This window comes from Podarcis bocagei, assembly GCF_964188305.1.
Source record: "Podarcis bocagei genome assembly, chromosome: 13".
NCBI lineage: Eukaryota > Metazoa > Chordata > Lepidosauria > Squamata > Lacertidae > Podarcis > Podarcis bocagei.
Genome location: NC_138138.1, coordinates 43,526,196 through 43,544,434, shown reverse-complemented (window position 1 = coordinate 43,544,434; position 18,239 = coordinate 43,526,196). Strand labels below are relative to the sequence as shown.

General features: G+C 43.5%; 2 protein-coding genes across 2 annotated transcripts; both read left to right on the top strand.

Moving 5' to 3' along the window:
• The first annotated feature begins 2,462 nt into the window (after nt 1–2,462).
• Nucleotides 2,463–5,895, top strand: LOC308571920 (uncharacterized protein). Its single transcript, XM_081167561.1, has 2 exons — nt 2,463–2,612; nt 4,435–5,895. Exon 2 carries the CDS (start codon nt 4,446–4,448, stop codon nt 5,475–5,477), a length of 1,032 nt encoding a protein of 343 aa, XP_081023687.1. The 5' UTR covers nt 2,463–2,612; nt 4,435–4,445; the 3' UTR covers nt 5,478–5,895.
• Nucleotides 5,896–8,927: 3,032 nt separating this feature from the next.
• On the top strand, nt 8,928–13,556 carry LOC308571919 (uncharacterized protein). Its single transcript, XM_081167560.1, has 2 exons — nt 8,928–9,083; nt 12,096–13,556. The coding sequence occupies exon 2, from the start codon at nt 12,107–12,109 to the stop codon at nt 13,136–13,138; it is 1,032 nt and encodes a 343-aa protein (XP_081023686.1). The 5' UTR covers nt 8,928–9,083; nt 12,096–12,106; the 3' UTR covers nt 13,139–13,556.
• The last annotated feature ends 4,683 nt before the right edge of the window (nt 13,557–18,239 follow it).

The following is an 18,239-nucleotide window of genomic DNA, read 5'->3' as shown; positions in this document are numbered from 1 at the left end:
GGAAGGATAGATTTCCTTATTGCATTGTGGGTAGACGAACGCTTTAAATTTTTACATTTGGCTTTATTGCATCTGGTTGAGATTTATGGCATTTTTCAATTACTACCTCCTGGGGGCAAAAAACATGTGATGCAAAATTAGCAAGCGCATCAAGATGTGTACTTATATAATAATGAAGTAAATGAAAATCAACATACAGACACTCCCACTTATTAGCCTTAGGAAGCAGGTTTTCCTTTGCTCCTCAGACAAACCTAACTTACAGAGCTGTTGTGGGGAGAAAACAGAGTTGGGGATCTTCCTGAACAATGAAAGCTTAGATCAAAACTATGTTCTGCACATCCCAATCCCAAAGAGGGGAGAGACTCCTGTGATTCCTGTGCTTACCCAGGAATCACTTTCCTTGGACTGAGGGGTACTGAACACTGTGCTGTACAACGTTAGCATAGGATGGGGGAACACAAAACATTAACACTCCAAGAGATCTTGCTCCCCCATTGAGTTTACTGGGAAGCCCCCAACTCAGCTTTGTGTCCTGCACAGAACAAGACAGAGAATGAGAGAGAGACAGAGAGATCCACTTCTTCAGTGCCATTCATAATCTTGTAAACTTCCAAAATGTCCATTTTTTTATTACTGAATTCAAAAGTCACAAACATGTTAGACCTTTGTTACAAAATTATCAAATAACTGTGTCGTTTAGTGGCAGATCAGCCCACCATTCATCATTTGTGAGAAGGGATTGTGGAGAGAGAGAGACAGAGAGACCCAAGGATCTATGCCTTAGTCTAAGGTTTTTATTTCAACAATAACAATACAAGATAAATAAAGTTCCAACTCTACGATTCTATGATTCTATGGTTCTTTTTAATAAGTTTGAATTTTAAAATTACATTCTTAATTACTCATGCACACTGAAGCAAACACACTGGTCTGTCCATGGAAATCCCTCTTGAGATTAGATTAGGTAAATCATGTTGGTCAATATCTAAATAGCAATACTTTCGCAAACCCCAAATGTTTGTATTGTTCTTACAGCAACTCCTTACTGATTTTATGACAAACCAACTTTAAGCAAGCATTTTCTAATTTGACCTTCTGGGTGTTGACATCAAAAGAGCCTTGCTGGATCCAGACCAAAGGTCAATTTATAGCTGTGTCCACAGTGGTCAGCTAGATGCTGCCTGGAAGCCCTCAAACAATAAGGTGGCAATATAAGGCTATCAGGTTTACATGATGACCACCGTAAAACAATTAAATTGTTCATCCAGTAAATCTCTCAGGGACAAGCAACAGAAGATGCAAAATAAGTCAATTTGTTAGTTGCTTTATCTTGCCCAGGGCAACACAGTAGTTTATCCATACCCGTATTAGATTATTTCATATCCATTTCTCCATGGCCTCCTAGGTCTCTTCCAAATCATCATTCAAATAGCATTTCAGTTGTCCCTTGCAAAAAGTCAACCTTTTTGTTCAACATCAGTTTGAACCTAATAAAATTCGCTGAAAGTTCTACAGCACTGGTACATGCATCCATTAAAACTTAATACAATTAATGGCAAGATTACTTCATTATGTCCCCCAATATCCTCTATGTGAGATGAGGGGTTGAGAACTAAGTACAGTGGTACCTCGGGTTAAGAACTTAATTCGTTCTGTAGGTCTGTTCTTAACCTGAAACTGTTCTTAACCTGAAGCACCACTTCCTGCTAATGGGGCTTCCCTCTGCCGCCATGCCACTACTGCGCAATTTCTGTTCTCATCCTGAAGCAAAGTTCTTAACCCAAGGTACTATTTCTGGGTTAGCGGAGTCTGTAACCTGAAGCGTCTGTAACCTGAAGCGTCTCTAACCCGAGGTACCACTGTATTCCAAATATGGCAACAGCATACATGTGTAATAATGTGGTTAAATATTATTATTATTTATTGAAATTCTGTATCACCCTTCATCCTAAGATCACAGGACAGTTCCCTTTATAAAAAACAAAAAACAAACATGACATACCAACAAACAAAACAATACCCACCCCATTTTAAAAGGCTACAGATTGTTTAATTAGCCAAAGGTTTGGGAGCAGAGGACTTAATTCAGATCTCTTTTATGCATGGATTTTACAGACCTGGGATTCAACCCTTATGGAAAAACTAACTGCAGTACAACAAGAATATCGTACCGAGGGGGGGAGGAATCTTCTTTTCTTATGAAATGGTTTGATTTTATTGAATATGCACAATCCACTGAACATGCTTTCTGTCCACCAGGATCACATGGAATATCATGGAACGATTCATTTGTTTGACCACAACACTAGAAAATGGTATATATTCTAAATTCCGCTAATGCTATATTTTTGTTCCTGGAAGACTCTGCACTCTGAGAAGGGGAGTGGGAGGGTTTTCTTGTGACTGTTATCTTCGTTTATCATCTGAAAAGAATCAATAAATGTGTCTTTTAGTTCCAATGTAGGTGGAGCGGTGTGTAGTTTCTCATTAACCCATAGCCTCTTCTATCCTATATAAACATCAAGTGTTCATACATGTCCCTCATTCTCCACCAAGAGAAGCAGTTGCCACCTACTACAAAACTTTCTGTGTGAATACCACGAATACCGGTAAGTCTTGGAGGGTTACTGGGCAGGAGCGGAGAGAAACTACTTTAGAATTTGGGTCATAAGGGAGAGAGTACTTTTTTGTGGACCTGCACTCTAACTACCTCTTTATAATTATAAAGGATATAATCATAAACTCTAAGGTTTTTATTTCAGCAATAATAGTACAAGTTAAATGAAGTTCCTTTTAATAATCCAACAACCAGTCTACTGAAACCGACCATGTATTCTAGCAAAAAACCTTGAATCTAAAAATGACATTAATGCATATTCAAGCAGAGTCTCTCTCTGCACAGCTGAAGCAAAATCCCAGGGGGTTCCAGGTGGTGCTTCTTTGTGGACCTGTAGTCTGACTACTTCTTTATAATTATTGAGTGCCAATAATATTCCCTGTGTGATATTGAAGTGACATGGAGCCTTCCCCAGTGGCGGAGGAAGGGGGCGCCCCCCCCCGGGTGCCATCTCTGAGGAAGTGTGACAGGAGTGTTCGCCACTGAGTGTTTCTGAATAGCAATGAGTAGGGCTTCATGAGTCACCAGGAGACAATGGCTATCTCAATGCTTTGTGAAATTTTATTTCATAAGGGAGTTTTGCATTGTGTGGAAATGTATGTTCTTTTGCCTATCACTGACTCTGCTGTCAGGTTATTTTAATAGGACCTCTTGAGCTCTAGAGTTATGGCAGCAGAAGAGGGAGAGAGGAATAGCCACTTCTTTAGTGTCATGCATAATCTTATAAACTTCTGTTATGCCCCAATTTTTATATTCCTGAATCAAAAACACCCAAATGGTGGGGTTTAGTGGCTGATCAGACTACCAACCCTTCTTGTGTAGGGTGAGGAAGAGATTCCTGAATCAATAAAGAATAGGGGAATCTCTTCTCTTCCCCCACAGCCCCCATAGATGTGTACTTCCATCCTCTCCTAGCTCTGAACCTCAACAGTCTGATACTATAATACTATTGCTGCAGTTCCTGTACTGAGGTTGAGGGTAGGCAAGTAAGTTTATCTGCCCCTTCCAGTGCTGCATGGGTGAAAGGATGGTGTCAGTTTATGCACACAATGAGATTTTGCTCATCTTTCCAAGATATTCTGAGCTTTTAGGCAGTCTCTTCCCATCACACCTGAGATAGGAATTAATTAGAACAGCAGTTACCATCATGGCACTCATGAGTGCCTGGGTGCCCTCGTATGGTGCCCACAAAAGGTCTCGGTAAATATCCCCTCAAAATCAACTGGCTCAGCCTCTCCATTTAATGGGGCTTCAGTATTGAAGGCCCACTCTCTCATATGTTCTGAACAAGGGAGAGGTGCAAAGAGCTTCTCTTTGTGAGCAAGCACAGCAGTGGTTGATATAGGTGTTTTAGCCACAGTGAGCCTTCAAACAAGCATTGATTTTCTGCAAAATCTGGATCTTTCGTTTCCCAAACAGCCATTCCCTAAAATCACAAGGCAAACTGCTTTTAAAACCTATCAGCCTGTTAAACGCAATTTATATTCCTTGGAAGGGGTGGGTTAGTCTCCTATCAAATGGAGAGAGAAATAGATAGAGAAATATGTGTTGACAAGCAGTAGATGTTTGGTTCGTATTTCAAAGCACCTCACAATTAATTAGTAATCATATACCTTTGGCATCATATTTGGCACTGGCAGGTATACCAGTCTCATAAGCAATGAGACTGTTTCCCAAGAGTTTCCCAACAGCAAATTCTGTTAATTCTTTCATTATCAAAAATAATATAATAATAAAGTAATTGCAAAGAGTAAATAAATGATCAATTTGTGAAATCTTCTGATCTAACTGAATACATTACTTTCTTTTCCTAGAATCAAGCACCATGCCAGAGATAGTCCCTAAGAACAAAGCCCCAGGGGTTGATTTCTGTGGGGTAGATGAATATTACTACATTGTCCGCTCAGACCTGGGCTGCTACATGAGGTCCACCAATTTCCATGAGGGCAAAGACCTTGAAGTGTTTAGCCTGCACAGTTCCTGCACAGGAGGAGATCATTACTTAGCCCATGAGGATGACCTATTCTACATCATCAAAGGAGACAACTATCGCCGTGTCAGCAACATGAATAAAGACTTAGGTGCTGTAGTATACAGCCTCCATCCCAACTGCCGCGGAGGGGACCATTACCTCTCAGCCTCTAGATACTTCTATATCATTTTCCAGAAAAGAGGTGTTTACCGTCGGGTCAGTAATATGCATGAAGATACAGATGCAGTTGAATACACACTTCACCCAACTTGCAAGGATGGTCTCTATTACTGGGGCATCAAGGATTACTATTACTTTGTAAAACCCCATGATGAATGGGGGGTCCAGTACTATAGATGCACCAACTTCCATGAAAATGTGGATGCTGTTACATACTCCTTCCATAGGGATGTTGTGAACATGCTCCCTGGAGGAATGGCTATTACCTATGGTCCAGCTTATGGTAAGTGGGAAGCTATCAAGACCATCTCCAATGACTCCAACACTCCCATTGTATGGAATAAGAAGATCACTAAGAAAGTGGGATACAACAAGAAGGAGATGAGCAGTGTGGAGCACAACTGGAAGATTTCCATGACTGCCTCATATGAGTCAGGTACACTCACTGCAGCAATTGCCAAGTACCAGTTCTCTCTCACTGCTGAGTATGGTGGGAAGAGTGTCAACACAGAGCAGGAAGACTGGAATGAAGCCACTGAGATCGAAGAAGCTATTAATTTGACCCTGCAGCCCAATGAGAAGATGTACATATGGCAATACCAGCTAGGTTTGGGCAAGGAAACGGTTTTGTTCTTTCGTGATATGAAATTTACGAGTGATTCTACTCCACCTACCGATATTCCTTTGCCACCTTCCAATAAGTGAAAAGAAAAGTGTTAGGCCAAAAGGCACCTTCAAAGGCTTCCTCTCTATTATAACATTTAATTGATTACTATGGGCTAATATTTAGACAATCTAGAGCTCTCATAAGGGGGCGTTAGCTGAGTAGGATATAAGCATGCATAAGCTAAACACGAAGTGAGATTATTGATTACTAGACATATTATATACTCTCATATGGACATACATATCCTGCTAGGCTACAGTTAGAAAAGCATATCCTAGTTTGTGCACGATGCAGGTGATCCAAGCTGAATGCCTTTTAGATAAGCTACTATTTCCCTGGTGCCTATGAATCCCTTTGCCAAATTTGTGCCTTCATCTTAATTTGTACCTGCTGAACTCTGGAATCTGTCCCAGTGTTATACAAATCAAATAAAATGAATAATTAATGGTTTAAAAATGTGTTCTGTGCACTTTTCACATTTGTGTACAACATGATTTTCAACATATATTTCCCAGAAGACACAAATACCTTCTTCCTTTTCCAGAAGCTTTTTCCAGAGGGTATTGAGGAAGTGGGGAGCTCTATGTACAATTTCATGCTGGTGTGCCATCAGAAACATTCACTTTTTTACATCATAGTTTTTAGCTGTCTCCAATTTTGAGGGTTGGCTTAGTTCACAGAAGAGTCCAGGGGCCTGATCCAGCACCACAAGCACATTGTTATTTCCACTTCCCAACCAAACCCACAATCCCCCTAATTCGGCAGCAGCAAAACCAATCTAAAGATCAGACACAGTGTTTAGGTGGTCAGAGAGATTTATGCATGTGTACTGTGTTCACAGGCGTGAGAGTGTGAGGTGACCACAGCCACTTTGGGTCACTCACCAATGACATGCTGGTCCTGGAAGGATGCCTAAGGTGAATGTGCCCTTATAGCTAAAAAGCAATAGCCCTTTTAGCCCCGCCCCCTCCCTGTCCTAGAGGTGCTAGGAAGGAACATTCTCTTTTCTCTGGCTGCCAATTGATTACTAGCCCCAATTCAAATGCTGGTTTCGACTTACGTGGTTCAGACTCTCAGTACCTCAAGGACCTCCCCTTCCCATATCAACCTACCTGAACTCTGCAGTGATCACTGGAAGCCCTTCTCTGTGTACCCCCTCCAACGGAGGTGCCGAGGGGAGAAGCAAGAGAAGTGGCCTTGCTAGTGGTAGCCAGTGGTTGTGTAGAGCTCTCCCCCATTAGGCTTGCCCGCCAGTGATGTTATTAGCTTTTGAATGCCAGGCACATACATTTTTCTCCTGGCTTCTGATTCTTTGAATCAATGCGATTTTTAATCTATTCCTTTTATTTTATTTATTTTAAGAAATTATATCCTACTTTCCACATCATAGGTCTCAGTTTGTCTTTAACAATAAAATGTACCATATACAGAATTTAAAACATCACTTAAACCTCCAAAATTTAAAACATCAACAATTTTAAATCTCTCTCTCAGAAAAGAAAAACAACCACCAGCAGTGACCATTTTAAACTTCTGAGAAGCATTCAGGAAGCAGAGGCCCTCTGAAATAAAACAGCTAGAGTGGGGTGGGAAGAGACCCAAGAACACAGGAACTATTCCTCACTCTATGGTTTTTATTTCAACAAAAACAATGCAAGATAAATGAAGTTCCAACTCTACAATTCTAGGATTCTATGGTTCCTTTTATTAATCCAACAACGTGCCTACTAAAACAGACCATGTATTTCAGCAAATGAGTTTGAATTATATTATTACATTCTTAGTTACTCATGCACACTTAAGCACACATACTGGGCTGGCCATGGACTCCCCTACCCTCTACATATTAAAAATGGTAGGATTTTGACTTATTGGGTTAGGACAGGATAAATACAAGCAGCAGAGGAATTAGCCTATGGAAAATGACCTGGCCAAGCTTGAACCATTAAGAAACAATACAGGGCTAGTAAGGGCCCTTGGGAAGGCAAGAGAACTCTACTTCGCCCGCTGCCCTGAGCTGTGACAGAGGCAGGGCATTTGGAAGGTTGCTGGGGTCACTAGGTGTGATGCTGCAGGACGAGTTGGGGGGGGGGCTTTGGCACAAGACCTCGAGTAGCAGCAGGGGAGGAGGCACCACAATTTGTGCTGGCTGGCTGAAGTTATTTTGTGAGAGTTGCCTTGGATTCCACTGCTGAACTAATGTAGAAAACAAGCCCCTATTGGAGCTTGTTAGGGGCTTGTTAGATGGATTCCCTCCAACTAAATTCCTCTGTAAATACGTGAATAAGTCATGTTTCGTAAAGCTTTGGCAGCATCCGCCCTGTCTTCAAATCTTAAAATGAGGTTGAGGGCCAAGCAGATCCCATCAGCCAAGGTCACCCAGAGTCCATGGGTTTAGGCGATAGGGAAGTTGCTTGCCTTTGTTTAGCCCCATCAGAAGGCAAAGGGCGGAGGGTTCTGGCCACCAAGGTGGGGTGGGGGTGGGTCAAGGAATTGTTCATAAAGTGCCCCCAGGTAAAGCCCGGTGGCAAGATTTGGATTTGGAATATGAGGCAAGAGATGGAGTAGGCTGGACCACCAAGAGGAAGCAGCAGGAATCCTGAACTTCTGTTTTGAAGTGGCCACAGAAACTCTTTTGGGACTTGTGCGTATGAGTTTGGAGACTGCGACTGTTATGTACTGAAGTTCTTACCCTATAAGAAAGATAGACTAAAGGATTCCGCCTAAGGTCTAAAACCACTAAAGTTGTGACAATTGCTATGGGGAAGATGAAACCTGCCATGCGGGGGGAATTCCTTCCTGGTCCTTTAACAGCAACCATCATAGGACCGTAGCAACGCCTGCGAACCTGCAAAAGTTAACCTATAATAAAGCTGGTGATCAAAGAGAGGGTCAGGTTGGTGGAGCTCCAGAGCCAACTGCGCACACAGAACAGGCTCCGCCCCATATTCCGAACCCCTGGAATGGAGCAGAGTGAAGCCTGCTCACCTGCGGTCTGCTCACCTGGCCCCGCCCCCAACAGCACTGCAGATAGGTGTGTTTGATCAGGGGGTTTGGCGGAACCCCCAACGCTCCACGGCACCGGGAAGGTGGGCCACATCCTGCAAATCCCAGTGAGGATCGGGGTTTTTCTGCACGCCGGGGGCCTCAAATAGCACCCAGCGAGCGCTTATTCGGACTCTAGGGACTGTGGAGTGATTTACATAGAGGCTTATATAAGAATTGCTTATACAATCTTTCTGTTTGTCCAAAAGTTGTTTGAGATACATAACAGTCTGGCGCATCTACAAGAGATGAGAGCTGGAGAAGGGGGAATATTATGGAATGATTCATTTTTTACAACACTAGAAAATTGTATATATTCCAAGTTCTGCTGATGCAATATTTTTGTTCCTGGCAAACTCTACACTCAGGGGAGTGGGAGGGTTTTCTTGTGGTTGTTATTTATGTACATTGTCTGAAAAAAAATCAATAAATCGTGTATTTGGTTCGAATGTAGGTGGAGCAGTGTGTAGTTTCTCCTTAATCCGTAGCCTCTTCTATCCTATTTAAACAGCCAGCGTTCAAACATTTCCTTCATTCTCCACTAAGAGAAGCAGCTGCCACCTACTACAAAACTTTCTGTCTGAATACCACGAATACCGGTAAGTCTTGGAGGGATACTGGGCAGGAGCGAAGAGAAACTACTTTAGAATTTGGGGCAAAAGGGAGGGAGAATTTTTGGGGACCTGTAGTCTAACTACCTCTTTATAATTATAAAGGATATAATCATAAACTCTAAGGTGTTTATTTCAGCAATAACAGTACAAGTTAAATGAAGTTCCTTTTAATAATCCAACAACCAGTCTACTAAAACAGACCATGTATTCTAGCAAAAAACCTTGAATCTAAAAATGACATTAATGCATATTCAAGCAGAATCTCTCTCTGCACAGCTGAAGCAAAATCCCAGGGGGTTCCAGGTGGTGCTTCTTTGTGGACCTGTAGTCTAACTACTTCTTTATAATTATTGAGTTCCAATGATATTCCCTGTGTGATCTTGAAGTGACATGGGGCCTTCCCCAGTGGCGGAGGAAGGGGGGCAGGCCCCCCGGGTGCCATCTCTGAGGAGGCGTGACAAGAAGGCACCCCACAGGGGGCTCCCCTGCCACCCTGGGCGTGCACCGCCATCGTGCTGCCGCAGAAACGTGCGGAGGATCCTCTGCTCGCGGCTGCACCCTCCTCCACCGTCCGTAAAGCACTCGGGCAGTGCCATTGGCAAACCGACCAGTGGCACATGCACAGCACCGCTCAAGCGCCATACTGCAAACCCTAACCCTCCACCACTGCTGCAGCCGTGAGCAAAGGATCCCTCTGATGACTCTGCAGCTGCGAGCAGAGGATCCCGCCGCCATACATACGATGCGCACGCATGCATATGTAGCAGTGCACACATGGTACCTTGTGGCACACGCGCATGCCCCAGTAGGCTGTTTGCCCCGCCCCCAGCCATGGGTGCCTGTTCTCCTTCCTTCGCCACTGGCTTCCCAAAGGCTTTAGGGATTGGTATCCGTGGTCCCTCCAGCAACCAGAATTCCTTTCATTTACTCAGTCTCCTCTAAATGTCATGAAACACCTTGCAGGGTGAGATCATGATGTGATCCAGAGGCAGAATCCCCATTCCTACCAGATTCTCAACTCGTATGCAACATCTTGGGTTTGGAAGTGGCCCATGGGTGTCTTTGAGAACGCAGATGGGACTGGAAGGGGCCTCTGGGTAGGGGAAGGATTCAGCAACAGAGAAGCTAGAGCTCCCTGGAACATTTCTTTTGTAAATACTGTATAAAGTATATCTTATATTAGGAAAATCCATCCCGACCTCCAGATCTCTTTCAGAATGCAATCCTATACAAACTGAATGCTTCTTGAGTAGCAAGGAGTAGTGCTGCATATAATCACCAGGAGACAATGGCTATCTCAATGCTTTGTGAAAATTAATTTCATAAGGGAGTTTTGCATTGTGTGGAAATGTATGTTCTTTTGCCTATCACTGACTCTGCTGTCAGGCTATTTTAATAGGACCTCTTGAGCTCTACAGTTATGGCACTAGAAGAGGGAGAGAGGAATAGCCACTTCTTTAGTGTCACGCATAATCTTATAAACTTCTATTATGCCCCTATATTTATATTCCTGAATCAAAAACACCCAAATGGTGGAATTTAGTGGCTGATCAGACTACCAGCCCTTCTTGTGCAGAGTGAGGAAGAGACCCAAGAACACAGGATGTATACCTCACTCTAAGGTTTTTATTTAAGCAATAACAGTACAAGTTAAATGAAGTTCCTTTTAATAATACAACACCCATTCTACTAAAACAAACCACGTATTCCAGCAGTTGCGTTTGAATTTAAAAATGACATTCATGCATATTCAAGAACACTTTCCTCTGCCGAGCTGTAGCAAGATCCCAAGGTGTTCCAGGGACTCACCCAGTGCTCCTTTGGAAAATTGAAGACATGGTAGAGACTGTCGTACCTTTAAAAAATATGATTTATACACATATTTAAACCTTCAGTCTGCATGGAGGGGGTGCAGATCTTACAGCATGACAATCCCAAGCAGGGATGCTCATCTAGTCTTAACAATCTGCACCTCCTGGACACGTTTGTGTTAGAAGGAACAAATCAGACGCCACAAGAAAATACGAGGGGGAATAAAGAATTGGGGAATCTCTTCTCTTCCCCCACAGCCCCCATAGATGTGTCCTTCCATCCTCTCCTAGCCCTGAACCTCAACAGTCTGGCACTACAGTACTATTGCTGTAGAGCATTAACTACCGAGGTTGAGAGTAGGCAAGTAAGTTTATCTGCCCCTTCCAGTGCTGTATGGGTGAAAGGATGGTGTCAGTTTATGCACACAATGAGAGAAGCAGCTTCAGATCTGAATTTTGCTCCTCTTTCCAAGATATTCTGAGCTGTTAGGCAGTCTCCTCCCATCACAGCTGAGATAGGAAATTAATTAGAACAGCAGTTACCAGCATGGCACTCATGAGTGCCTGGGTGCCCTCGTATGGTGCCCACAAAAGGTCTCGGTAAATATCCCCTCAAAATCAACTGGCTCAGCCTCTCCATTTAATGGGGCTTCAGTATTGAAGGCCCACTCTTTAATATGTTCTGAACAAGGGAGAGGTGCAAAGAGCTTCTCTTTGTGAGCAAGCACAGCAGTGATGGATATAGGTGTTTTAGCCACACTGAGCCTTCAAAAAAGCATTGATTTCTGCAAAATCTGGATCTTTCGTTTTCCAAACAGCCATTCCCTAAAATCACAAGGCAAACTGCTTTTAAAAGTGATCAGCCTGTTAAACGCAATTTATATCCTTGGAAGGAGTGGGTTGGTCTCCTATCAAATGGAGAGAGAAATATGTCTTGACAAGCAGTAGATGTTTGGTTCGTCTTTCAAAGCACCTCACAATTAATTAGTAATCATTTACCTTTGGCATCATATTTGGCACTGGCAGGTATAACAGTCTCATAAGCAATGAGACTGTTTCCCAAGAGGTCTGCAAATTCTTTTAATTCTTTCATTATCACAATTAATATAATAACAAAGTAATTACAAAGAGTAAATGAATGATCAATTTGTGAAATCTTACTGAATACATTACTTTCTTTTCCTAGAATCAAGCACCATGCCAGAGATAGTCCCTAAGAACAAAGCCCCAGGGGTTGATTTCTGTGGGGTAAATGAATATTACTACATTGTCCGCTCAGACCTGGGCTGCTACATGAGGTCCACCAATTTCCATGAGGGCAAAGACCTTGAAGTGTTTAGCCTGCACAGTTCCTGCCAGGGAGGAGATCACTATTTAGCCCATGAGGATGACCTATTCTACATCATCAAAGGAGAGAACTATCGCTGTGTCAGCAACATGAATAAAGACTTAGGTTCTGTAGTATACAGCCTCCATCCCAACTGCCGCGGAGGAGACCATTACCTCTCAGCCTTTGGATCCTTCTATATCATTTTCCAGAAAAGAGGTGTTTACCGTCGGGTCACTAATATGCATGATGATACAGATGCAGTTGAATTCACACTACACCCAGCTTGCAAGGGTGGTCTCTATTACTGGGGCATCAAGGATTACTATTACTTTGTAAAACCCCATGATGAATGGGGGGTCCAGTACTATAGATGCACCAACTTCCACGAAAATTTGGATGCTGTTACATACTCCTTCCATAGGGATGTTGTGAACATGCTCCCTGGAGGAATGGCTATTAGCCGAGGCCCAGCTTATGGTAAGTGGGAAGCTATCAAGACCATCTCCAATGACTCCAACACTCCCATTGTATGGAATAAGAAGATCACCAAGAAAGTGGGATACAACAAGCAGAAGATGAGCAGTGTGGAGCACAACTGGAAGGTTTCCATGACTGCCTCATATCAGTCAGGTGCGCTCACTGAAGCCATTGCCAAGTACCAGTTCTCTCTCACTGCTGAGTATGGTGGGAAGAGTGTCAACACAGAACAGGAAGACTGGAATGAAGCCACTGAGATCGAAGAAGCTATTAATTTGACCCTGCAGCCCAATCAGAAGATGTACATATGGCAATACCAGCTGGGTTTGGGCAAGGAAACGGTCTTGTTCTGCCGTGATATGAAATTTACGAGTGATTCTGCTCCACCTACAGATATTCCTTTGCCACCTTCCAATAAGTGAAAAGAAAAGTGTTAGGCCAAAAGGCACCTTCAAAGGCTTCCTCTCTATTATAACATTTAATTGATTACTATGGGCTAATATTTAGACAATCTAGAGCTCTCATAAGGGGGAGTTAGCTGAGTAGTATATAGACATGCATAAGCTAAACACGAAGTGAGATTATTGATTACTAGACATATTATATACTCTCATATGGACATACATATCCTGCTAGGCTACAGTTAGAAAAGCATATCCTAGTTTGTGCACGATGCAGTGAACCCAAGCTGAATGCCTTTTAGATAAGCTACTATTTCCCTGGTGCCTATGAATCCCTTTGCCAAATTTGTGCCTTCATCTTAATTTGTACCTGCTGAACTCTGGAATCTGTCCCAGTGTTATACAAATAAAATAAAATGAATAATCAATGGTTTAAAAATGTGTTATGTGCGCTTTTCACATTTGTGTACAAAATGATTTTCAACATATATTTTCCAGAAGACACAAATACCTTCTTCCTTTTGCAGAAGCTTTTTCCAGAGGGTATTGAGGAAGTGGGGAGCTCTATGTACAATTTCATGCTGGTGTGCCATCAGAAACCTTCACTTTTTTACATCATAGTTTTTAGCTGTCTCCAATTTTGAGGGTTGGCTTAGTTCAGAGAAGGGTCCAGGGGCCTGATCCAGCACCACAAGCACATTTTTATGTCCCCTTCCCAACCAATCCCAGAATCCCCCTAATTCGGCAGCAGCAAAACCAATCTAAAGATCAGACACAGTGTTCAGGTGGTCAGAGAGATTTATGCATGTGTACTGTGTTCACAGGCATGAGAGTGTGAGGTGACCACAGCCACTTTGGGTCACTCACCAATGGCATGCTGGTCCTGGAGAGCTTCCTAAGGGTGAATGTGCCCTTATAGCTAAAAAGCAATAGCCCTTTTAGCCCCGCCCCCTCCCTGTCCTAGAGGTGCTAGGAAGGAACATTCTCTTTACTCTGGTTGCCAATTGATTACTAGCCCCAATTCAAATGCTGGTTTCGACTCACGTGGTTCAGACTCCCAGTACCTCAAGGACCTCCCCTTCCCATATCAACCTACCTGAACTCTGCAGTGATCACTGGAAGCCCTTCTCTGTGCCCCCCCTCCAACGGAGGTGCCAAGGGGAGCAGCAAGAGAAGAGGCCTTGCCAGTGGTAGCCCCTGGTTGTGTAGTGCTCTCCCTCATCACGCTTGCCCGCCAGTGATTTCATTTGCTTTTGAATGCCAGGCACATATATTTTTCTCCTGGCTTCTGATTTAATTATATAATTACATTCTTAATTACTCATGCACACTTAAGCACACACTGGGCTGGCCATGGACCCCCCTAAGCTCTAGATATTAAAAATGGTAGGATTTTGACGTATTGGGATAGGACAGGATAAATACAAGCAGCAGAGGAATTAGCCTATGGAAAATGACCTGGCCAAGCTTGAACCATTAAGAAACAATACAGGGCTAGTAAGGGCCCTTGGGAAGGCAAGAGAACTCTACTTCGCCCGCTGCCCTGAGCTGTGAGAGAGACAGGGGATTTGGAAGGTAGCTAGGGTCACTAGGTGTGATGCTGCAGGAAGAGTTGGGGGGGGGGCTTTGGCACAAGACCTCAAGCAGCAGCAGGGGAGGAGGCACCACAATTTGTGCTGGCTGGCTGAAGTTCTGCTCCTCCACCCTCCTCCACCGTCCGTAAAGCACTCGGGCAGTGCCATTGGCAAACCGACCAGTGGCACATGCACAGCACCGCTCAAGCGCCACACAGCATACCCTAACCCTCCACCACTGCTGCAGCCGTGAGCAAAGGATCCCTCTGATGACTCTGCAGCTGCGAGCAGAGGATCCCACCGCCATACATACGATGCGCACGCATGCGTGGTATGTAGCAGTGCACACATGGTACCTTGTGGCACACGCACATGCGCCAGCATGCTGTTTGCCCCGCCCCCCTGCCCTGGGTGCCTCTTCTCCTTCCTTCGCCACTGGCTTCCCTAAGGCTTTAGGGATTGGTATGTCTGGTCCCTCCAGCAACCAGAACTCAGTCTCCTCTAAATGTCATGAAACACCTTGCAGGATGAGATCATGACGTGATCCAGAGGCAGAATCCCCATTCCTGCCAGATTCTGAACTCGTATGCAACATCTTGGGTTTGGAAGGGGCCCATGGGTGTCTTTGAGAACGCAGATGGGACTGGAAGGGACCTCTGGGTAGGGGAAGGATTCAGCAACAGAGAAGCTAGAGCTCCCTGGAACATTTCTTTTGTAAATACTGTATAAAGTATATCTTATATTAGGAAAATCCATCCCGACCTCCAGATCTCTTTCAGAATGCAGTCCTATACAAACTGAATGCTTCTTGAGTAGCAAGGAGTAGTGCTGCATATAATCACCAGGAGACAATGGCTATCTCAATGCTTTGTGATAATTTATTTCATAAAGTGGTTTTGCATTGTGTGGAAATGTATCTTCTTTTGCCTATCACTGACTCTGCTGTCAGGCTATTTTAATAGGACCTCTTGAGCTCTACAGTTATGGCACTAGAAGAGGGAGAGAGGAATAGCCACTTCTTTAGTGTCACGCATAATCTTATAAACTTCTATTATGCCCCTATATTTATATTCCTGAATCAAAAACACCCAAATGGTGGAATTTAGTGGCTGATCAGACTACCAGCCCTTCTTGTGCAGAGTGAGGAAGAGACCCAAGAACACAGGATGTATACCTCACTCTAAGGTTTTTATTTAAGCAATAACAGTACAAGTTAAATGAAGTTCCTTTTAATAATACAACACCCATTCTACTAAAACAAACCACGTATTCCAGCAGTTGCGTTTGAATTTAAAAATGACATTCATGCATATTCAAGAACACTTTCCTCTGCCAAACTGTAGCAAGATCCCAAGGTGTTCCAGGGACTCACCCAGTGCTCCTTTGGAAAATTGAAGACATGGTAGAGACTGTCGTACCTTTAAAAAATATGATTTATACACATATTTAAACCTTCAGTCTGCATGGAGGGGGTGCAGATCTTACAGCATGGCAATCCCAAGCAGGGATGTTCATCTAGTCTTAACAATCTGCACCTCCTGGACACGTTGGTGTTAGAAGGAACAAATCAGACACCACAAGAAAATACGAGGGGGAATAAAGAATTGGGGAATCTCTTCTCTTCCCTGAAGAGCTCTGAACCTCAACAGTCTGGCACTATAGTACTAGCATTAACTACCAAGGTTGAGGGTAGGCAAGTAAGTTTATCTGCCCCTTCCAGTGCTGTATGGGTGAAAGGGTGGTGTCAGTTTATGCACACAATGAGAGAAGCAGCTTCAGATCTGAATTTTGCTCCTCTTTCCAAGATATTCTGAGCTGTTAGGCAGTCTCCTCCCATCACAGCTGAGATAGGAATTAATTAGAACAGCAGTTACCAGCATGGCACTCATGAGTGCCTGGGTGCCCTCGTATAGTGCCCACAAAAGGTCTCGGTAAATATCCCCTCAAAATCAACTGGCTCAGCCTCTCCATTTAATGGGGCTTCAGTATTGAAGGCCCACTCTCTCATATGTTCTGAACAAGGGAGAGGTGCAAAGAGCTTCTCTTTGTGAGCAAGCACAGCAGTGATGGATGTCGGTGTTTTAGCCACAGTGAGCCTTCAAACAAGCTTTGATTTTCTGCAAAATCTGGATCTTTCATTTTCCAAACAGCCATTCCCTAAAATCACAAGGCAAACTGCTTTTAAAAGTGATCAGCCTGTCAAACGCAATTTATATTCTTGGAAGGGGTGGGTTGGTCTCCTATCAAATGGAGAGAGAAATAGATAGAGAAATATGTCTTGACAAGGAGAAGGTGTTTGGTTCGTCTTTCAAAGCACCTCACAATTAATTGGTAATCATTTACCTTTGGCATCATATTTGGCACTGGCAGGTATATTGTGTTAAGGCACTGAGACTGTTTCCCAAGAGGTCTGCAAATTCTGTTAATTCTTTCATTATCAAAAATAATATACATTAATAATAAAGTAATTACAAAGAGTAAATAAATAGTCAATTTGTGAAATCTTCTGATCTAACTGAATACATTGCTTTCTTTTCCTAGAATAAAGCACCATGTCAGGGATAGTCCCTAAGAACAAAGCCCCAGGGGTTGATTTCTGTGGGGTAGATGAATATTACTACATTGTCCGCTCAGACCTGGGCTGCTACATGAGGTCCACCAATTTCCATGAGGGCAAAGACCTTGAAGTGTTTAGCCTGCACAGTTCCTGCACAGGAGGAGATCATTACTTAGCCCATGAGGATGACCTATTCTACATCATCAAAGGAGACAACTATCGCTGTGTCAGCAACATGAATAAAGACTTAGGTTCTGTAGTATACAGCCTCCATCCCAACTGCCGCGGAGGGGACCATTACCTCTCAGCCTTTGGATTCTTCTATATCATTTTCCAGAAAAGAGGTGTTTACCGTCGGATCACTAATATGCATGATGATACAGATGCAGTTGAATACACACTACACCCAGCTTGCAAGGGTGGTCTCTATTACTGGGGCGTCAAGGATTATTATTACTTTGTAAAACCCCATGATGAATGGGGGGTCCAGTACTATAGATGCACCGACTTCCATGAAAATTTGGATGCTGTTACATACTCCTTCCATAGGGATGTTGTGAACATGCTCCCTGGAGGAATGGCTATTAGCCGAGGCCCAGCTTATGGTAAGTGGGAAGCTATCAAGACCATCTCCAATGACTCCAACACTCCCATTGTATGGAATAAGAAGATCACTAAGAAAGTGGGATACAACAAGCAGAAGATGAGCAGTGTGGAGCACAACTGGAAGATTTCCATGACTGCCTCACATCAGTCAGGTGCACTCACTGAGGCCATTGCCAAGTACCAGTTCTCTCTCACTGCTGAGTATGGTGGGAAGAGTGTCAACACAGAGCAGGAAGACTGGAATGAAGCCACTGAGATCGAAGAAGCTATTAATTTGACCCTGCAGCCCAATCAGAAGATGTACATATGGCAATACCAGCTGGGTTTGGGCAAGGAAACGGTCTTGTTCTGCCGTGATATGAAATTTACGAGTGATTCTGCTCCA

Bases quoted from the DNA above. Each gene is read 5' to 3' on its own strand.
- LOC308571920 (XM_081167561.1), top strand. From the start codon at position 4,446: ATGCCAGAGATAGTCCCTAAGAACAAAGCCCCAGGGGTTGATTTCTGT.
- LOC308571919 (XM_081167560.1), top strand. From the start codon at position 12,107: ATGCCAGAGATAGTCCCTAAGAACAAAGCCCCAGGGGTTGATTTCTGT.